The sequence below is a fragment of the Emys orbicularis genome, chromosome 3 (assembly GCF_028017835.1).
Source record: "Emys orbicularis isolate rEmyOrb1 chromosome 3, rEmyOrb1.hap1, whole genome shotgun sequence".
In the NCBI taxonomy this organism is placed as follows: domain Eukaryota; kingdom Metazoa; phylum Chordata; order Testudines; family Emydidae; genus Emys; species Emys orbicularis.
In genome coordinates, this window is record NC_088685.1 from 156,597,031 (window position 1) to 156,620,123 (window position 23,093).

At 44.5% G+C, this 23,093-nt stretch overlaps 1 protein-coding gene across 1 annotated transcript in view; it reads left to right on the forward strand.

Moving 5' to 3' along the window:
- The window catches only part of SLC4A1AP (solute carrier family 4 member 1 adaptor protein), a 33,359-nt gene that overhangs the window by 6,510 nt on the left and 3,756 nt on the right, over positions 1–23,093 (forward strand). Inside the window, exons 4-12 of the mRNA XM_065400980.1 lie at positions 1,309–1,369; positions 2,279–2,418; positions 2,702–2,862; positions 4,062–4,131; positions 17,755–17,944; positions 18,380–18,491; positions 18,912–19,134; positions 20,018–20,107; positions 21,376–21,446. Of these exons, the coding sequence (XP_065257052.1) occupies positions 1,309–1,369; positions 2,279–2,418; positions 2,702–2,862; positions 4,062–4,131; positions 17,755–17,944; positions 18,380–18,491; positions 18,912–19,134; positions 20,018–20,107; positions 21,376–21,446 (1,118 nt within the window). The remainder of the gene's footprint in view (positions 1–1,308; positions 1,370–2,278; positions 2,419–2,701; positions 2,863–4,061; positions 4,132–17,754; positions 17,945–18,379; positions 18,492–18,911; positions 19,135–20,017; positions 20,108–21,375; positions 21,447–23,093) is intronic.

Genomic DNA, 23,093 nt, shown 5'->3' on the forward strand with positions numbered 1-23,093 from the left:
ATACTTGTCACACTCTGCCTTGTATTTGGAATGTAGGAACTGAACTTTTCTGTTCTCTTTTAGTGTATTGTATCCATATGAGGAGAGATTAATAAGACTGGAACTTTTCAGCTTGGAAAAGAGACAATGTAGGGGGCATATGATAGAGGTCTATTAAAATCACGACTGGGGTGGAGAAAGTAAATAAGGAAGTGTTATTTACTCCTTCTCATAACACAAGAACTAGGGGTCACCAAATGAAATTAATAGGCAGCAGATTTAAAACAAACAAAAGGAAGTATTTCTTCACACAATGCACAGTCAACCTGTGGAACTCTTTGCCAGAGGATGTTGTGAAGGCCAAGACTATAACAAGGTTCTAATAAGAACTAGATAAGTTCATGGAGGATAGGTCCATGAATGGCTATTAGCCAGGATGGGCAAGGATGGTGTCCCTAGCCTCTGTTTGCCAGAAGCTGGTAATGGGCGACAGGGGTTGGATCACTTGATGATTACCTGTTCTGTTCATTTCCTCTGAAGCACCTGGCATTGCCCACTGTTGGAAGACAGGACACTTAGCTAGATGGACCTTTGGTTTGACCCAGTATGGCTTTTCTTACGTTATTATTGAAACTCTTGTCTCTGGATCCAGGGCCTTAGTTCAGAGTTCAAACTTTGTTTCTGGCTCCCAGGCTAGGAATTGTGTAAGCACCTTGCATCATTCTTGAGTGACACCCCTTCTACAACCAACTCTCAAAAGTAAAGTTTAAGGGATCCAGAGGCATCATAGTTCAGACCCATCTGGTTAGGGGATGGTGGTTGTGATATGAGGTTTTATGGGAAAGTATTATAGAGCAGCAGTGACAAGTTGACATAAATTTAAAATCATTGCTGGTAAAGTTTGCAGATGACTCAAATATTGGTGGAGTGTTAAATAATGACAGCTTGGCTCTAAAGAGAGATCTGGATCTCATTGTAAGCTTGGCTTACTTTAACAGCGTATGTTTTAATACAAGTAAATGCAAGGTCACAAACGATGAACCAAGAATACAGGTTGCTCTTAAGATGGGGTCGAGGGGAAGGGGGGACTGTGTTTGGGAAAGTCATGACTCAGAAAAGAACTTAAGGTCACAGTGGATAACCAACTGCCCAGGATGATGTGGTGGCTAAGAGCAAATCCAATCTGTTGATGTATAAGCAGGGGAGTATCAATCAGAAAAGGGGTTATTTTCCTTTTAACCCTCGCTGTCGTCCCCTACCACAAGTAGTGGTTGCTGGTTATTACAACGTGGGCAGCTGCATCAACTTTTTTCTCTATTTCCTGTGCAGGAGAAGAACTAGAGTATGAATACGATGACCATGGACACAATACCTGGCTCTGCAGGGTTAAGTAGGTATATTGTGCATTGACTTTCTGAAATTAGAGGCGTTCCTTTCAGTTTCACAAGCAAAAGCAGAGAAAGTCATTTGCTTGATTGGTACATCTGCAGCTGAGACCAAAATGAGATTAGGCTTAAGCACTGAAATTGAAATAGAAGGATGATGGATGGATCACTTCCCAGTTTAGTGTCTGTACTCTTTTCCCCCAGTCTTTCTTGCTTTGCTATTTTCCATCCTCCAGGAACATCAAATTGTGACAATGCTTTCAGTTGTCCCTGCTGTGAGAAACACAACAATTTGAAATATTATCTGAGGAAGAATTTAGCTAGCAGTATCTCACAAACCAATGGAGATAGAAATTCATGCTTTATACTATTTGAAATCTGATTCCTGCCTTTCAGTTGGTATAAAACAGTGGTTTCTAGCTTCAAGGGTTCTTCAGAGAGGCCACTAATATCATGTTGGTGTTGGGGAGGGGAAAGCAAGATAGTAATTGGAATAACGTGACATTTAAGGTCTGATATCTTATGACCAAATAGAACAGCTTGGAATGGCTTATACCATTTTGAGAATCTCTACTCCAGTATGGCATAATGTTAATTTCTAGCATTGGTAATTCGCAAGATACACGTGCTTAAAAGTACTTTGGAGCCTAAATTAGTTCCTTTTGGCTTGTCAGTGCTGTTTTGCCGTTACCTGGGATTGGATGTAGGAAGTCCTGTTCCTCAGGCTAGTTAAAGATTTGCCTGAATGTTTTGTGGAAACTAACTGGTTTGACTAATGTTGTAAAAAAAAAATGTAATATGAAAATATTTACCGGAAAAGAGAATAGGGTGGGATGGAAAGAGTGATGTCCAACGTAAAGAACATAGGAGCCTAGTAGTGCCTCAGAGCTGTTGTGTAACTCGGAATTGAACAGGTTGCCTGTGGATGATGCATCAGGGAAGCAGCTGGTGGCAGAGGCTATCCATTCAGGAAAGAAAAAGGAAGCAATGATACAGTGCGCGTTGGAAGCTTGCCGAATACTGGATGCTAGAGGTGTGCTGCGGCAAGAGGCAGGTTAGTAACTGGTCACATTCTTTTGTAGCTATTTAGAAGATGCTCTCTGAGGGAGGGCTTCTAGTTGCTGAGAAAGCTTGAGCCTGCTGCATAAGCCTAGAGTTAATTTAAACAATCTTGCATTCTCCAGTGTGTGTGTGTTACATATTTGGTCAACTGTGTGATACTAACTAGACTAGGTAGGCTTAAATCAATGATGTAAATGACTAGCTTCAAACCATTCTCTTTTTCAAGAGCTTTAACTCTTTTTTGCTTCCTCGCCTTTCCCTCTCACCCTTCTCAGTATCCCGGAAAAGGAAAGCAAAGAACTGGGAAGAGGAGGACTTTTATGACAGTGATGATGACACCTTCCTTGACCGAACTGGGGTTGTTGAAAAGAAACGACTGAACAGAATGAAAAAAGCTGGGAAAATAGAAGAGAAGCCGGAGACTTTTGATTCACTGGTAAGAACCACCTCGGGTTAACAGCCAGACAGGGCATTGTTGGCTTCAGGCTATAATCAGTCTTGCATACACAGTTGCTGGAAAGAAAGATCAAAGGGATTTTAAATGTCTCTGTATTAGACAGTGCTCTGATACCATCTCAGGCCTGTAATTACCAATTGATCAGCCTAGAGTGGAGTCAGTAGGGCTCAGTGTCCATAGAACAAGAGACTTGGAGGGTTGAAGATTGGTGTTGGTGTATGCATGGAACCTTTTGACTCCAGCACAGGGTGGAAGCGTCAGAAAGCTGCTGCTACCAGCACTTCAGTAGCATGTGTGCACTTAGTTGGTGGTCCCAGTCTAACTGAGTGAACACAGAAACTGCCACCACTTTTGGTTTAACTTAACTTCTACTAGCAGCCTCAGCAAAAAGGAGCAGGATTGATTGTGCATGGAGAACAAGCCTTCTCATCCTAGAACTGTTCCTGCTTAAGGTTGAGGCATATAGGGAAGGCAGTACTGCGGAAGTTTGCTCTGCTGTGCCTGCTCTGTGGATAGAGGACTTCAGTCCCCAGGCCAGTCAGTCATCCAGCATGAGCCCTAAATTCACACATGCAAACTAGGAGAGGCAAGAGGAGTTTGCAGCTTCATTGATCAGAGCTGTGAAAATAATTTTCATCTAATGAGTTACCAGAATGTAGTGCGCACACTCTATTCTAGGGAAATGTACTATATTGTGCTTGCCTGTGCAGTTTTATTATGCTTGACAAGACAGGGCAGAGAGGTGGGTGAATTGAGTATCAGAACAAAGACACAGAAACAGCTTCAGGCCATCACAAAATAATTTCCAAGTGTCAAAAGTGCACGTGGTACCTCCCAAAACAAGATGATCTGATCCCTGTTTCAAAGACCATACAAACTGGATTGAACGTGATTTGACAAGTTAGGGTCATACTCAGACAAGGAGGGTGAGAAGGAAAGACAAGGGTGACAATAATATAACATGGTTACCCAGGCATGTGCACATCTTGATGCTTCAGGAGGAAAATGAGATGAGAAATTGTTTAGGAGCAGAGTCAGTCCTTTGAGCCAGTAACCTCCTGGCCAAAGATCAGCAGTGTAAAGACAGGATAATGTGGTAGAATATTGGTTTTAAAAATAACTTATTTTAAAAACATCTTTAAAATGAAAATGTTTTTTAATTATGTGGCTCTTTGTAGGTTGCAAAGTTAAATGCAGCTGAAAAAGAACTTTCTGAGATAACAGAGAAGCTGAAGGTTTCAGGGAAAGGTAAGGCACCAAGTATCCCTGATTGAAGAGCTTTAGAGAGCGCTGTGCGGCAGAGGGCAGAGTTGATATACATGTCTTAACATATAGCTGCTAAATGAAAATGGAGGAGTGGAGCCTAGAAGCAGACAGACCTGCAGGTCATTTTGCTGGCTATTGTTTCACACCAGTCCCAAAGAGAGTACCTAATCCAGTACACAGGATCCAACAGTATACAATATTGGTGTAGTTTCCCTGCATTTGTTATTAATGAGTATCTTAACAGTACATAACATCTAAGGTAAGGGGTGGAGGGTGTACTAGCTAGGTGAGTTTAACAAGGTAAACTAGTGCTCATCGATGTTAACCACGTTTGTGAGACCAACCCTGTCTGAAGATAATTCTTCCACAACCTCCAAATCCTTTTGCAGGAAACAAAAGACCAAAGGCTTCTGCAATTGTAGATGATCTCTATTCAGGTCATCTTTGTCACTGCAGATGTAAAAGTTTAAAGGAAAGAAAAACTGAAAAGTACACAGTGAAAATACTTGAAGTTTAGGACCCTATGTCTGTCTGGTGAATTTGCAACTTGCTGCCACCTGAGGTCAGAGTTTGGGTTCCAGACTTGCTCTTCTGGAGTGGGTGGGGAGCCTCTTCTGGGTTGGGTGTGTATTGTATAGGGGAACGCTACTGTCAGGTGAGATGGTCATATTCCATAACTTGAGTCAGATCTAACCTTCCTCGAAGAGAGGAGCACTATCAGGTAAAGCTTTTGAGACTCTGTGGGGAATAGGTTAGGGGATCCTAGAGAGCTTTCACCAATCCCGTCATCCCCTGCAAACATATTTGGAAACAAAAGGTTCTGTCTTCAGGGTTCCTTGTGGAATGACCCCTGAATATAGGTGTATGTAAATACGTTAAATTTGTCTGCCAATAATGTGCTCTTGCATTTCAGAGAGGTAGTTAAAAGGATGCTGTCACTCAAAAATCCTACTTCCATCTGCAAATTTTATACCTCCCTTTGTTATAGTAACTGCTATGGTTACTAGAATGAAAGATCAGAGGGGAAAGCATATTTTTGTCTTTTTTTCAGATTTACTTTATGCATTTGACAGCACTTGTTGAGTAGTCAGTCACATTGCTTTCTAATGGTCAGTTGCATCACTCTCATGAGATGTTGTAGCTGGGAGGGAGAAGATTATACTCTTCCACAGGCTCTGCAAGCAGGTATTTATTGTTAGCAACAACTTAAAGTGAAGAGACAGCAGGCAGGTGCATTCCCAAGGACATTTGGTGGCATTGCTCTTGGGCCCACTCAAAGACCCTGATAATGCAGCAAGGAAATGCAAACTCTCCTCCCCTCTTTTTTATCAAAAAGGAATTTAAAAATAAATATCTTTAGTGAACAGCCTTTAAATTGTAAGCTGAATTTCAAAAAATTCAAATTGACTGTCTCTTTAAACAAAACAAATATTGGGCACGTAAAAAGTCCACCAGAAAAAGTTGAGACAAAATGTACTTGTAGGCTGTGTTGTGTGGCCAGGTGGTATCTGGGGGGAAAAAATGTACTTAGGTGTGTGTTTATACATTTTCTACCAGAAATAGTTTGCATAAACAAAGAATGTGTGAGTAAGATTTCTCTGAAAATTGTAGCGTCTTCCAGGTGGTAATATATTTCAACTTATGGTAGCTGTACTTCTATGTCTGCGTGATATTGTTTAGCTATTTCCTTTCGGTAAACCAACCCAATACCAGTGCTAGTTTGGATCAACAATTTTGTTTCTGGTCATTTGTCCAGGACCATTGCTTGGAAAATCTGTCTGAACCTGAAAGCATTTAGTACTGTTAATTCTGGCATGTCATGACTCACTGAGGTGGATGTGAATCCTTTATAGCCCTGGAAAACTGGGAATGCCAGCATTTATTGCTAGACCTGTCAGACTGCCAGGTATCGGACCTTACTTTGAAACAGTAGTGGGGCTACTTTGGTACTTCAGTTTAACAATGCCTTCCCCACATTGGGCCAGGATAGACTTTAATCCTTATATTGGCTGCTTGTTTTTTTTCTTTGTAATTTAAATTGGTAGCTCACATTAACCATAGGTGCTGGCCTACAGCTTCTTAGAGCATGTACACTAATGATAGGTGATTTTTTTTATCATTGTATTGGTAGTCTGTCAATACTATTACAGCACGTAAGGTTGTGAAACCTTATCAAGCTTTGGCTTTCTCTAAGTGATTACATGCCTGGCCTCTAAGAGCAGCACTCCAGAAGGATGGACGAGTGAGTGACAGGCTGAATTACTGCATCTCTTACCCAGCACTTGTAGAGATTAAGTGGTTGTCAGAGAGACATCAATAAAGATTTACAGATTGCTTCCTAAACTCATTTTGAACTAACTACTGATGAGGAAGCTTGATAACTCTCTCATACTTCGGTGCAGCTGAATGAAAATCAAATACACAGAGATTTTCAGTTTTATGTTTTGTTAGCAATAATGTTCTTCATGGACAAGCTAATAGTGAAGTAAATGGCCTTAGAGCTTTTGTCCCTATAACATAAAATACAATATCCATGATTAATCCTGCTCCTAGTGATGACTAATTTTAGTCTCCCCAGCAATTTTCTGTGCTATTGCAGATATCACATCCTAAGAAAAAGACTGTGAACTGCATTCAGTAGCCTGAGCTTGGAAAATCTAGTCCCTCAAGCAGCAGTGGGGTAGAGATTCTCTTTGTGATGCTGAGGTAATAGATCCTACTGTGGATCTGCTCACCAGAGGAGAGACTGGTTTGTCCAAAGCTGTATTTACCTGGGACACGGCTGCCCTCTGTAATTGCCACCCAATGCTGAAACTGCCAAATCCACTTACACATTACTGAGGCCTGGTCTACACTAGGCGTTTATGTCGAATTTAGCGCCGTTACATCGAATTAACCCTGCACCCGTCCACACCACTAGGCTATTTAGTTCGACATAGAGGTCTCTTAAATTCGACTTCTGTACTCCTCCCCAACGAGGGGAGTAGCGCTAAATTCGACATGGCCATATCGAATTAGGCTTGGTGTGGATGGAAATCGACGGTAATAGCTCTGGGAGCTATCCCACAGTGCACCACTCTGTTGACGCTCTGGACAGCAGTCCGAGCTCGGATGCTCTGACCAGCCACACAGGAAAAGCCCCGGGAAAATTTGAATTCCTTTTCCTGTCTGGGCAGTTTGAATCTCATTTCCTGTTTGGACATCGTGGCGAGCTCAGCAGCACTGGCAACGATGCAGAGCTCTCCAGCAGAGATGGCCGTGCAATCCCAGAATAGAAAGAGGGCCCCAGCATGGACTGATCGGGAAGTCTTGGATCTGATCTCTGTGTGGGGCGATGAGTCCGTGCTTTCCGAGCTGCGCTCCAAAAGACGGAACGCAAAGATCTATGAGAAGATCTCTAAAGCCATGGCAGAGAGAGGATACAGCCGGGATGCAACGCAGTGCCGCGTGAAAATCAAGGAGCTGAGACAAGGCTACCAGAAGACCAAAGAGGCAAACGGACGATCCGGATCCCAGCCCCACACATCCCGTTTCTACGAGGCACTGCATTCCATCCTAGGTGCGGCCGCCACCACTACCCCACCACTGACCGTGGACTCTGAGGATGGGATATTGTCCACGGCCGGTTCCTCGGACATGGTAGCAGACGGGGAAGATGAGGAAGGAGATGAGGAGGACGAGGCAGTCGACAGCGCTTACCAAGCTGATTTCCCCGACAGCCAGGAGCTCTTCATCACCCTTACAGAGATCCCCTACCAACCCTCCCCAGCATGCAACCCGGACACAGATTCAGGGGAAGGATCAAGCAGTAAGTGTTTTAAACATCTAAACATTTATTTTTAACAAAACTGGAATATTAAGAATAAGAACAATGTGTTCTTCATGATTTCTTTACCCTGGGCGCTTAAGTATTCAGTTCCAACTATTTAAAAAAAATCTAACAGTGTCCGGTTGTGCATGATTCTGCTGCCCAAGCTGCTCCACTCTTTAGTCCCTGCCACTGCAGCTATATTAAAATCCGGTCTATATGTCCGGGGATAGAGCTGAAATCCTCCACGGACATCTCGACGAAGCTCTCCTGGAGGTAATGGGAAAGCCTGTTCATCAGGTTCCTGGGGAGAGCGGCCTTAGTGGGTCCTCCGAAGTAGGAGACGTTCCCGCGCCAGGAGATCCTCAAGTACTCCGGGATCATTGCCTTGCACAGCATGGCGGCATAGGGCCCTGGTCTTTGCAGGCTTTCCCGAAGCATCCTTTCCTTATCGCTGTCCGAGATCCTCATGATAGTTATGTCGCTCATGATGACCTGCTTTGAATTAGGTAGGGGACTGTTAGTATTGGGACTGCTTGCAAGTTCCTTTACAGAACTGTAACCGCTGGTTTACAGCCACGCGGTGGAGGCGGGAGAGGGGCAGCATACAGGGATCTTTCCCTGGGACATCCGCGAGGGGGTGGGACAGGGCCAGAGTTCATGCTTGGCCGATTGGTGGCAGCAGAGACTGGCATTGCTTTCAATGTGAAAGGAGGCCAGTGGTACTACTAAAGTTTTAAGCAGCCACAAGTCTACGGCTTACCATGTTTGCCTGCTACAGAGATTCCGGTGTCCTGCCCCGCTTCCCAGATCGGCAGTGCAAGACCCCAGGCACTGAAGGCGAGGTCCGAAAATTCGACCTTGTCCTGAGTGCGCATGTGATAGGTGCGGTGCATGGTCTTGTTCACAGAGAAAGACTATGTTCTTTGTTCACAACTACGTTTATGTTTCGGAGGAATTCACTACCTTTTTCTCATTCCCACAGCCACATCTGCGACTGTCTCCCAACCCAGCCTGGCATCACACTCCCAGAGGCTAGCGCACATTAGGCGGAGGAAGAAGAAGACGCGAGAGGACATGTTCTCAGAACTAATGGGCTGCTCCCGAGCCCAGGCAGCACAGCAGAACCATTGGAGGGAGAATTTGTCCCAAATGCACCGGACACACATGGAACGTGAGGAGAGGTGGCGGCAGGAAGACCAGCAGGCGACTCAAACGCTGCTTGGACTTCTGAGGGAGCAAACGGACACGCTCCGGCGCCTTGTTGATGTTCTGCAGGAACGGAGGCAGGAGGACAGAGCCCCGCTGCAGTCTATCAGTAACCGCACTCCCCCGCCACCAAGTCCCATACCCCCCTCGCCCAAAGTCCAAAGAAGGACTCATAGACTCATAGACTTTAAGGTCAGAAGGGACCAATATGGTCATCTAGTCTGACCTCCCGCATGATGCAGGCCACAAAAGCTGACCCACCCACAACAGAATCTTCCAGCCTGCGACCCCTGCCCTATGCTGCGGAGGAAGGCGAAAAACCTCCAGGGCCTTTGCCAATCTACCCTGGAGGAAAATTCCTTCCCGACCCCAAATATGGCGATCAGCAGAACCCCGAGCATACAGGCAAGATTCTACAGCCGGACCCTCATTTTACCCGACATGGCACGTTAATGCCTAATTGACTAAAATCACGTTATCCCATCAAACCATTCCCTCCATAAACTTATCAAGCCTAATCTTGAAGCCAGAGAGGTCTTTCGCCCCCACCGTTTCCCTCGGAAGGCTGTTCCAAAATTTCACCCCTCTGACGGTCAGAAACCTTCGTCTAATTTCAAGCCTAAACTTCCCCACGGCCAGTTTATATCCATTCGTTCTCGTGTCCACATTACTACTGAGCTGAAATAATTCCTCTCCCTCCTTGGTATTAATCCCTTTGATATATTTAAAGAGAGCAATCATATCCCCCCTCAGCCTTCTTTTGGTTAGGCTAAACAAACCGAGCTCCTCAAATCTCCTTTCATAGGAAAGGTTTTCCATTCCTCGGATCATCCTAGTGGCCCTTCTCTGTACCCGTTCCAGTTTGAGTTCATCCTTTTTAAACATAGGAGACCAGAACTGCACACAGTACTCCAAATGAGGTCTCACCAGCGCCTTGTATAACGGAAGCAGCACCTCCCTGTCCCTACTAGAAATACCTCGCCTAACGCATCCCAAGATCGCATTAGCTTTTTTCACAGCCACGTCACATTGCCGACTCATAGTCATCCTGCGATCAACCAGGACTCAGAGGTCCTTCTCCTCCTCCGTCACTTCCAAACTATGCGTCCCTAACTTATAACTAAAATTCTTATTAGTCATCCCTAAATGCATCACCTTACACTTCTCACTATTAAATCTCATCCTATTATTGTTACTCCATTTACAAGGTCATCCAAGTCTCCCTGCAGAATATCCCGATCCTTCTCCGAATTGGCAATACCTCCCAACTTTGTGTCATCTGCAAACTTTATCAGCCCACTCCTACATTCGGTTCCGAGGTCAGTAACGAATAGATTAAATAAAATCGGACCCAAAACCGAACCTTGAGGAACCCCACTGGTGACCTCCCTCCAACCCGACAGTTCACCTTTCAGTACTACCCGCTGCAGTCTCCCCTTTAACCAGTTCTTTATCCACCTCTGGATTTTCATATCGATCCCCATCTTTTCTAATTTAACCAATAATTCCACGTGCGGCACAGTATCAAACGCTTTACTAAAATCTAGGTAAATTAGATCCACCGCATTTCCTTTATCTAGAAGGTCTGTTACTTTCTCAAAGAAGGAGATCAAGTTGGTTTGGCACGATCTTCCTTTCGTAAACCCATGTTGTAATTTGTCCCAATTGCCATTCACCTCAAGGTCCTTAACTACTTTTTCCTTCAAAATTTTTTCCAAGACCTTGCATACTACAGAAGTTAAACTAACAGGCCTGTAGTTACCCGGGTCACTTTTTTTCCCCTTCTTGAAAATAGGAACCACATTAGCTATTTTCCAGTCCATAGGTACCACCCCCGAGTTTACAGATTTATTAAAAATTATCGCCAAAGGGCTTGCAATTTCTCGCGCCAGCTCCTTCAATATTCTAGGATGAAGATCATCCGGTCCGCCCGATTTAGTCCCATTTAGCTGGTCAAGTTTGGCTTCCACCTCTGATACTGTAATGTCAATCGCCCCTCCTTTATTCCCCTCTGTCCCGCTCCCTCTATTCCTAAGCCCCTCATTAGCCTTATTAAAGACCGACGCAAAATAATCATTTAGATATTGTGCCATGCCTAGATTATCCTTAATCTCCACTCCATCTGCATGCTTCAGCGGCCCCACTTCCTCTTTCTTTGTTTTCTTCCTATTTATATGGCTATAAAACCTCTTACTATTGGATTTAATTCCCCTCGCGAGGTCCAACTCTACACGGCTTTTGGCCTTTCTCACCGCATCCCTACATGCTCTGACCTCAATAAGGTAGGTTTCCTTGCCGATCCCTCCCCTCTTCCATTCTTTGTACGCTTTCTGTTTTTTCTTAATCGCCCCTTTGAGACGCCCGCTCATCCAGCTAGGTCTAATTCTCCTGCCCACTAACCGTTTCCCCTTTCTTGGGATACAGGCCTCGGACAGCTCGTGCAACTTCAGCTTGAAATAATCCCAGGCCTCATCTGCCTTTAGCTCTCTAAGTATGCTAGCCCAATCCACTTCCCTAAGTAGTTGCCTTAATTTATTAAAGTTGGCCTTTTTGAAATCGTAAACCTTAGTCACAGTTTTATTTCTGTTAATCCTTCCATTTAGTTTAAACTGAATTAGCTCATGGTCACTCGAGCCAAGGTTGTCCCCTACAACCATTTCCTCAATGAGGTCCTCACTACTCACCAGCACCAAATCTAAAATGGCATCCCCCCTCGTCGGTTCAGCTACTACTTGATGAAGGAATTCATCTGCTAGCACGTCTAGGAACATCTGAGCCCTATTATTGTTACTAGCATTTGTTCCCCAATCTATGTCCGGGAAGTTAAAGTCCCCCATGATCACACAGCTCTTATTAGTTTTTACTTCCTTAAAAACATTAAATAGTTCTCTGTCCGCATCCAGGCTAGATCCCGGCGGTCTATAGCACACCCCAAGCAGTATCTCAGGGGAGGCTCTAGTAGTTCTTTTACCCAGTGTAATTATTGCCCAGACAGACTCCGTCTTATCCATTCCATCACTTATTATTTCTTTACATTTTAGCTCATTATTGACATACAATGCCACACCCCCACCTTTACATTTTTTCCGGTCATTCCTAAACAGCACATACCCTTCCATACCTGTACTCCAGTCATGACTACCATTCCACCATGTTTCGGTTATTCCTACAATATCAGGTTTCATTTCTTGGACCAGGAGCTCCAATTCCTCCATTTTGTTACCTAGGCTTCTCGCATTTGTGTATAAACATCTTACCGTATGCTGTCTATCCTTTCTCCTATTAGTTATGCACTTTGGAACGGACCCCGTAGTGTCTATCCGCCCCCTCCTTCTCATGTCCAATTCCCTACCCCTACCTATATCTGTGCTTATCTCTTCGCCCTCTTTTTCAGTGTTGGAATCTGGCGTGGAGATTAACTGGACATCTCCCAACCGTCTCCCCCAAGTTCCTAGTTTAAAGCCCTTTTGATGAGATGAGCCAGCCTCCCTCCCAGAAGTCTATTTCCTTCCCTACTCAGGTGAAGTCCATCCCGCGAGAACAGCTGTCTGTCCCCGAAAGCCTCCCAGTGGCTATACATCCCAAAGCCCTCCTTATAGCACCACTCCCTTAGCCAGCTATTTATCCTCACAATTCTGTCTGCCCTTTGCTGTCCTTCTCTAGGAACAGGCAGAATCCCACTGAAGATAATCTGAGCCTCGACTTCCTTAAGCGTCTTCCCCAGCCTGGCATAATCCCCCTTGATTCTCTCTAGCGAGAACCTAGCCGTGTCATTCGTTCCTACGTGAAGGACGATCAAGGGGTTCTTACCTGCTCCTTTTAGGATCCTTTTCAACCGCAGGTCCACATCCCGTATCTTAGCGCCCGGCAGACAGCACACCCTTCTGTTTTCCGGGTCCGCCCTGGTCACAGGCCTGTCTAACCTCCTCAGTAAGGAGTCCCCAATCACATAAACCTGCCTTTGCCTGGGGGCAGCGCAATCTACCAATCTATCCCCTGTTCCCTGCGGCCGTAACTCCTGTCTGTCTCTATTTTCCCTTATAGTCCCCCTATTGCCATCCTGTATCCTCCTGGGGCTGAGTATTGATGCTGCTTCCATCAACTCCTCCCCCCTGTCTATTGGACTAGCCGCCCTTCTTTTCTTCCTCTGCCTCCCACCATCAGTTACCACCTGCTGCGTCCCCTCCTCGTTAGCCAAACACCCAAACCTGTTCCTGAGTTCTATTTCCCCCTCACTAGCTCTCCTTTTCCTTGGCCTGCTTCTCACGGTTACATGCTTCCACTGCTCTTGTTCTCCCCCCGACATTCCCCCCTCACAGACCATAGCCCCCGCTTCCATCTGCACCCCCGAGCATTCCCCTTCAGCCACCCCTTGCCTTTGCTCCATTAGCTGCTCTGCTCCATTAGCTGCTCAGAGTCCGTGAAAACTCTCATTCGACCCCTGCAGACTGCTCAAGCACCAGAAGGCTGTCATTCCCCAAAATTTGAAAAGTCCTTTCCTGGCCGCCTCACCCAAGCCCCCGTCCAAGTTTCACCCCCCAGTTTCATGTGTGGTTGTTAATAAAAAATACGTTTCTGTTCATTACTGTTTCAATCATGTTCTTTTGAGGGAGAGTCTGTCTGAAGGGGGGGAAGGGCCCTGGTAATTGGACAGGACAGTCACCTTTAGCAGGGTACAGAGGCGGGGGCAGGTCCAGCAGCAGGGCACATACACAGTGCAGTGACTAGTTACCCTGGTCAGTCTGGGAGGTGGTTTTCATGTTCTGTGCGTGGGGGGGGGGGTGTTGCTCTGTGACTTTGTGGCGGGGGAGGGCAGTTACAGATCTTATGCAGCGGTCCTTGTCCTGGATCACAGAGCCACGCAGGAGGGGATCTGTAACCCTCTTCCCCCTGCCATAAAGTCACATAGCCCCCACATACACGCAGTCCCGCTCAGGAGGGCTGGCAGGCTCCGTTGAAACAACCAGTCCGCCACTGCGAATCCTGTCATTCCTGGAGTTTAGAAGGATCATTTGCATCAGTACACTACACCCGCTCCCCACCACAGTCTGCGTCCCAGGTTTAAAACATTCCCGCAAAAACAGTAATAAAGACAACGGTGTTCATTAACAAAATAAAACTGATTTTATTTTTTTGGAAGTGGGTGGAGGGGGTCTGTAACTGGAGAGGATAGTCAACATTAACTGGGTAAAGAAACGGTGGCAGGTTCAGCTTCTCTGTACAGAAACTTAAAAGTCACTGGTTACCCTGCTCACTGTGGAACCTAGCTTTCAAAGCCTCCCGGATGCACAGCGCGTCCCGCTGGGCTCTTCTAATTGCCCGGCTGTCTGGCTGGGCGTAATCAGATGCCAGGCTATTTGCCTCAACCTCCCACCCCGCCATAAAGGTCTCCCCCTTGCTCTCACACAGATTGTGGAGCACACAGCAAGCTGCTATAACAATGGGGATATTGGTTTCGCTGAGATCACAGCGAGTCAGTAAGCTTCTCCATCTCCCCTTGAGACGGCCAAAAGCACACTCCACCACCATTCTGCACTTGCTCAGCCGGTAGTTGAAGAGTTCTTTTTCAGTGTCCAGGGCGCCAGTATAGGGCTTCATGAGCCAGGGCATTAGCGGGTAGGCTGGGTCCCCAAGGATCACTGTAGGCATCTCCACATCCCCAAGACTTATTTTGTGGTCCGGGAAGTAAATACCTTCCTGCAGCCGTCTAAACAGACCAGAGTTCCTGAAGACGCGAGCGTCATGAACCTTGCCCGGCCATCCGACGTTGATGTTTGTAAAACGTCCCCGATGGTCCACCAGTGCTTGCAGCACCATTGAAAAGTAGCCCTTTCTGTTAATGTACTGGCTGGCCTGGTGGTCCGGTCCCAGGATAGGGATGTGAGTTCCATCTATAGCCCCACCGCAGTTTGGGAATCCCATTGCGGCGAAGCCATCTATGATGACCTCCACGTTTCCCAGGGTCACTACCTTTGAGAGCAGTACCTTGACGATTGCCTTGGCTACTTGCATCACAACAACCCCCACGGTAGATTTGCCCACGCCAAAGTGGTTCGCGACAGACCGGTAGCTGTCCGGCGTTGCAAGCTTCCAGAGGGCTATGATCACTCGCTTCTGGACAGTCAGGGCTGCTCGCATCCGGGTGTCATTGCGCTTCAGGGCAGGGGACAGCAACTCACAAAGTTCAAGGAAAGTCCCCTTCCGCATGCGAAAGTTTCGCAGCCACTGGGATTCGTCCCAGACCTGCAGCACTATGCGGTCCCACCAGTCCGTGCTTGTTTCCCGTGCCCAGAATCGCCGTTCCACAACATCCACATGACCCATTGTCACCGTGATGTCCTCGGCGCTGGGTCCCGTGCTTTGTGACAGGTCTGTGCCACTCTCAGACTTCAGGCCCTCACCGTGGTGCCGTAGCCTCCTCGCCTGGTTTATCTGCATCTGCCTCTGGTAAAGGTGGATGATAACCTGCGAGGCGTTGACAACGGCCACAACTGCAGCGATGGTCGCAGCGGGCTCCATGCTCGCAGTGCTGTGGCGTCCGCGCTGGCACTGACCGGAAAATTGCGCGAACTGATTTCCCGCCGGCGCTTTCAGGGAGGGAGGGAGGGCGGTAGTGACGGACGGATGACGACAATTACCCAAAAGCACCCTCGACCCTTTTTTTTTTACCCAGAAGGCATTGGCGGCTCGACCCAGAATTCCAATGGGCAGCGGGGACTGCGGGAACTGTGGGGTAGCTGCCCACAGTGCACCGCTTCCAATGTCGACGCTTTCCCCGTTAGTGTGGACTCACAAAGTCGAATTACTGTCCTTAGTGTGGACACACACGTTCGACTTTGCAATATCGATTCTACATTTTCGATTTAAGAGAAATCGAACTAGCCTCGTAGTGTAGACATACCCTGAGTCTCTATGTTGAAATGTTGGCAGCACTTTAGGCAGAGACAACTAATCCATTCTACTTTGGGGCAGCGTTATATGTATCCATTTTCTGGGCTGGTCCATTGTGCCCAACTTCAGGCCCAATCCTGTGAGGTGCTGAGCACCTAATTCCCATGGACTTCTTCAAGGTTTTTCCCAGGTCAGGATCTTTTTGAGTCTAGAGCATGCCTATTCGCTGGCTAACTTTAAAGTTCAGATACTTAATCTGGTGGTATGCTAAACATCTCTCTAAGAATGGATAATCCATCATATACTGCAGAATGTGTGTAAGTCTAGTAGTTAAAGTGCTTTCTCTGTGTGTGTATCTATATACACACCTTTAATTCAAGGTTATTTTGTAGGCATAGTGATCATAAGGGAGAATATTGACATACGGTATCTCTATCTTTTAAAAGGTTCAAACAGTCAGTTTGTGGGTAGCTTTTGTCCTGATTCACACTCAGTGTAAAGTTATTAATTATATATGAGAGGAATAGACTTAATGAGAGCTCCTTTGGCTGGACTACTTACAATAAAATTTTATTAATACTGATATATCATCTTCCTAAGGGACATTAGGGCACATAGCATACCAAGTAATAATAATTCCTTGCATCCTATTAACTAAGTGATCTTTGAGTAATTACTGTTACATGCTGCTACAGCTTTTGTGTGTTTGTTAAACGTGAAACTGTATTTTGTTCTATATCAGAAATATCCAGTTTATAAACGGAGGCCTTTTATAAATGTTTGCATAACTAGAAAAAATGCTTAATAGTTCCTTACAATCACTTTCAAAAATATACTCATCACAAAAAAATTAAACAAAGCCAAAAAAAGAAATCATCTTTAATTACATTCAACCAATTCTGATTTATAATTAAGGCTGAGTTAATTAGGGCTGGAATTTAAAATACTTAGGGCTGGCTTATAATTAGGGTTGGGATTTAAAAATTTGCAAATTACATAATTGTGTACAGACACACGTACATCTCTACATGCACACTTAATCATACAGTTACAAAGATTTAAATTTGCGTGAATTTTAGCATAGCGTATAATCGTTTAAAAAAAAAAAGGCAGAAGTTCTTACTGGACAACAAAGGGCTCAGAAATTCTGACAACACAGAATTAGTTCTCTTCATTGTCTGCCTCTGACATAACTCAGAGGATGCAAATTCTATAGCATTGTCAAAATCCAAGGAAAAAACCCCATATCTTTATTTTCCCAAATATAAATCAGCCTTCCCAATTAGAAAACATTGGCAAAGTAACAGTAGTATGTAAGGTTGTCTGAACAGGAGTCACAGATGAAGTAATTTTTAGGTAAGATAGGAAATACTTACAGACTTCAAGGGGGTGATTACTTGAGTTAACATTCACAAATTCAGAAATGGGTTTACACAGACTAAAATGTATTAAATCAAATTAATCCTTTAGGGAACTCCATTGAATTCTTCCCCAGGGATGAATTTGGCCCATTATTTAGCTGAATAGTGAGGGTTTTGCACAGAGGGTGGTGTATTAGCTAGTTATCTGTCTTGGGTACTTATATGGCCCCATCACACACTTCGCAATCTTTTAAGGTTAAATTTGGTGGGTATGAGACTCATCATTTTCCTTTTTTCCCCCTTCTACCATGTGCATTTTGCAATCATCTTGCCCAGCCCAACCCCAGCCGGCTTCTCAGGATTCCTTGGATGAATTCATGACTGAAATAAAATCAGGCTGCTCCTTAGACAGCGTAATGAGGAAGAAGCTTCATTTGCGGACCTTTGAATTGAGGAAAGAACAGCAGAGACTGAAAGGGTTAATAAAGATTGTTAAACCTGCGGAACTGCCAGAGCTGAAGCCCCAGTGAGTCAACATCAATAATCACTGTATATTGTCCATATGAAATTGTCCTGGTGAGTGGAATGCTACCAAAATGTAGAAAGAGCAAAATATACAGTGGGTACCATCTCTTATGCTATGTCTGAGATGTCACTTTGGCATGTCAGTGTGCCATTGACCCATTGCCATGTTAGAGGAATGCTACAGAGAGATGCAGCAACAATGGAGTTAAAGCAGTAAGATCAACACCTGCTTTGTGTATGTGTGCGCGCGCACAGTGGTGTTTCTTAATAACCTTTCATGTAGAAGGATCACACAGCAAAGGTTTGAGTTCTTGTTCCATAACATCACCTATGTTCCGCAAATGTTTCTGTTCTTAAATAGAAGAGATTGATGCCTAGGTATTTACTGTAGGCTTTGTATGTGCTAATCGCTTTTCTTTGTATCTAATTTTGTTAGGACTGGGAGTCATGGTCTGGAACTAGAGAGCAAGCCTAAAAAGCTAACGTTGCCTCTCTTTGGTGCAATGAAGGGAGGAAGAAAATTCAAACTGAAAACTGGAAACCTAGGGGTAAGTATGATAAAGAGAACAGTTTTAAGGTATTCCTTGCTTTTGTTTCCTTAGGTCATTGGCTTCCCCTTCACTTTCTTTTCTATTCTTCTTGGCTTTTTAGTTAAATTCAAATGCATTATTGGTTTAATTCCCAATATGACTATCAAAAAACTATGACCTGCTCTCCTGGGGACAATGACTGTATCTCTTTTCACTCTTAATTTTCACTTGCACCTTTCCTTAGGACAAAATAGCTCGTCCTCCGTTTGGTGGTACTTTCCTAGTTCTTCCTTTGAGTGGAACATGCATGTTGCTTTGTCCTGTCTTGTCTGTCTGTGGCCATTCTGTATCAACCTGTCTGTATATCTTAGGGTTTTTTATAGCACTCATCACCAGATTACCTAAGCACTGCTACATCAGTTTGCTTTTACGCCACAGAAGTTGCCTGTCAGGCGTCCAGATATCCCTGAAAGCTTGTTAAAAATGAAAGATGATGGGCCTGAAGTAGAGGAGGAAGAAGAGGAGGAAGATGAGGAGCAGGAAATGAAAGCAGCAAACATCGGGACACAAAAAACAGAGACGAAAATGGCAGGAGAAGAAGTAGAACAAGAGACGAGTCTTCCTGCCAGTTCTCCTAGTAAGAATCTGGAACCTACCCATGGTAAACAGTGACCGCTTTTTTCCCTTTTCCCTGCATTAGCTTATGTGAGTATAAACTACTGGATTTTTCAGAGTTGCACAAAACTATGGAGACTTGCTTCACAGATGTTCATGTGACACTTTGCAGATTTCCTTTTCACAGCTTTGTGCCTATGAGTTCAGCATTCTGGGCACAAACAGATCCAAGACACAACTGAGTTTCACCTGGTTTTGTATTAAAGCTCTGCACAACAGCAAATTTCCCATCGTTTTGGGATTAAAAAAGAGACAAGAAAAGAAATCTTTCTGTATTGTGACAGGCCATATTGTTAACCAGGGTGTGCAGCACTTGAGTGTCTTACAGTAACAAACTAGTACATGGCATTGTTGTAAGGGAACATAATTAAAAAGAAAACAGATTTCAGAGTAAGAATACCTTTGAAGGTTTATAAACTGAGGAGGTAAAATATTTTAAAAGCCATAATGGCAAGATCTTGACTGTCTCTATGGAGCTTATATCCAAATTCAAAGCCTTTTGCATTCACCAACTCTGTGCATGTGACAACTCAGCCATGACATTGCAGTAAGTTATTTTGTTCCCTCGTATCTGCAACTCTGCCTCCTTGCCTTAATGTATAGTATCATGTGCAATATGGCCAAGTTGTTAGTTTAAACTGGCTCTATGGGTTAATTAAACTCCTTTCCCAATGTTGCATTGAAATAGTCTTTCTACGTTTTAATCTCTTTGGGTGTTTATAGAGAATTGTCCCTTTATTTGAATGTCAGTGCTGAAATGAATGCAGCTAAGTTTTCTCTAGTGTCTTGTGTTTCAGTGATACTAGTGCTCTACTTCTTAGGATGCCTGATAAGTGTATTCTGTAGACCTTTTTGGCTGTTTTTCACAGGGATTGGTTTTCAGTCTCAGCCCATCAGCAAGCAGTTAAAGACACCAGAGAATGAATATCAGGTGGACCTATCACAAGAGAAGTCTCAAGGTGAGCAATGCAATGTGGGGCTCAGCAATTGTGCAGGAGATTATGGACTTAAAAATGTATCCAAAGGAGCTATTGTCTATGCAGATTAGCAAAAGGAAACCGCATTGTCTAGTTTCTGAAGCAGGGAACTAGGAATCCAGGGGGGTGTAAGGGCTATTCTCAACTCTGCCACAGCCTAAATATGTGACTTCTGGGCAAGTCACTTCACCTCTGTTTCAATTCTCCTCGCCCCTCCAAATCTGTAAGGCGCTTTGAGTTCCTTGGATGAAAGACCCTGTGTAAATACAAAATTATTTTAATGCAATAGAGTGACAGCAGGATCTTGTGCGGAAGAACCAAGTGTAAAAAATGATGCCCCCTTTTTCTCCTCCTTGTCTTAAGAATTGGTCAGAGGGGAAGTGCGTGTGAAGACTTGTACCCATACAAATCTCAAGTAACATATGGCTGGCAGTAGCATGCACTCTGAGCTGCTCAAATGTCGCCATGCGTTTTACAAAAATCCATCTGATCCTCAAGATCAAGGCCTGACTTGGCAAGCAAAACATTTGGAAGAGATCTGTATGAATTCTTTTGCTCTGCTCTCCCACCTGACAGTCTATGGCAGCCTAAGATTCCTCAGGGAGACTGTCCTCTTATTGTCTCATGGGGTGAATTTCGATGTTGCATGAGATTGAGATCTTGAGTCACTTAGGTTAAATGGTAGGAAAGTCGAGGCTATTCATCTCACATGCTCCCTCACTGTTCTCTTTCACTAACTGATATTCCTGTACCCTGTGAAGTGGCATTTTTGTATGTTGGTTCCATGTATTTCCTAAAGTAGCTTTCGGTCTTCGTGGCCCAATGTATAGACCTTTGATGGCCAAAGTCCAAGATTTCCATGCTCCAGCTTCAGTATTATATCCTCTTGTAATCTGCAGGGAGATGATTGCTTGACTACTAGAATTTATCATTATAGTAACTGTAGATGGAAAAGACCTATTAGATCCTAACCCCTTACAAGTGTGGATATATGGAGTGCCAGCTAGAGGACTGAATACATTAAACTACAGTTGTCACTTAAATGTATTTAATCTCAATAAATTAATAACCATAGGATCCTATTCAACAGATAAAATAACTGAATTTTGGTACAACAAGGTTAATGAATCAATTCCTTTGACAGGTCTATTTTTAAGTGGGCCTTTTGTAAACTTATTTCTGATAGAGCTGCTGGTTCGTGATGTAGGAGCAATACGGTGTGCTATAAAACAGATCTTGTTTCTTCCCAGCGTCGGAGAGAACATGCAGAACATTTGAAGAGAGCCCCAAGAAAAAGACGAAAGTTAATGGCCCAGGCAGGGTAAGTAATGATACCTGAAGCTCTCTCACGCAGAGGAAGACAGTCCCTGCCCCAAGAAGTCAACAATCTAATTTAAAAGATTCCCTCTGAGTGAAATGGGCTGGTGACTTGGTTGGAGTACTGCTTTGTGACAGTGATGTCTCTTCCATGGTGTGTGAGACTAGTCTTCTAATGCAGTGGTCTCCAAAGAGGGGTGCGCAGCAGGAGGAGCGCCGCCAGAGCAGCGCCGCTTTGGCAGTTCGGGCGGCCTTTTTTTTTTTTTTTTTTTGCGTGGGGCGGCGTGGCAGGGGGTGCATGCTCCAAAATTTTTTACTGATAGGGGTGCGCGATCAAAAAAGTTTGGAGACCACTGTTCGAATGCACTACTGCTGCAATAGGCATAGAGAGCTATTGCAAGTCACCAAGGAGTGTGCCTGCTGAGAAGCTATGAGCTAGCATTTCAGGAATGACAGAGATTTGTAAAAGCTACAAGCAAACTAGACCACCAGTCTATTCATCAAAGCTTCCTTTCCAACTGTATTGATAACACTTTGTGCTGGGTCACAGTGATGTGGTCTCTCATTCGCTTGTATGTGCTCCAACTTGCCTTAAAAATTGGCATGCTTCAAGGCCCAGACCTGTGATTGTAGAGCTTTCTTGTTGATTAGCATGGGATGTTGCACGCACTGGCTTACACAGCAAAGGTCTTAATCTGGAAAACTTGGGGACCACCTCTCTAGTCCACATGTCTTGCCTTTAATATAACTTCATCCTTTTGGGAAAGGGGCCATTGTTAATGTTGTGGAATTTACTGTAACTGGGAGCCAAGGTGTAAGTGTCCTTCAGTGCATTCACAAGGAGGACAGAGTTGTTTCTAGAATAAAAATCTGTAAAGGATATAAACCCTCCATGTTTTGGGGCATAAAGATAACCACTTCTGCCTGGGGTTGGAAAGAACCTTTTCCTGGGGGCATATTACTGCATAGTTTAGCATCATGGGGGCTTGTACCTTTCTCTAAACCATCTGGTACTGACCATTGTTGGAGACAGGGTACTGGACTAGATGGACTACAAGTGTGGCAATTTCTACGCAGCACATTCTGGTTGTAGGTTTTGTAATTGATGGAATGCTATGCAAATACACTGCATCACATAGCAAAGAGGCATAATGCCCATCAGCCACTAGCAGGATCTGCTAATCCAAAAAAATACTTCCGTTGGCATTAATTGATTCCATTGTTAGCAATCTCAGCAGAGGGGCCAAGAACTGAATGGGAACATCCTTCAGAGGTTGTCCCTCCGTAGCTAGGTTGAAGCATATTAGTGAGGGAAGTGTCAATAAATTTGCACTGCTACAATCTATGCTGTACCCCTTCTGTGGATAACTAGAAAGTATCAGTCTCCAGGGCTGTCAAACCCAGCACTCCTAACCAGCACTAATTTATTCCAAGCATTCTAATATTATAGCATTCTCATAATATTAAATACCTTAGATTATCTTCACATTCCCATTACAAATCACTTGTTGCACATGCTATCTTTTTAAAAGTCTCCTTTTGGTTGATATTTTCCATAGTGGGTTTCAGCCCAAAGGCAGCATTTTTTTTAAAAGTTGGAGGAAAAAATCTTCTTATACACTTTTGAGTCATGCAAAACTGGAAAAAGTCT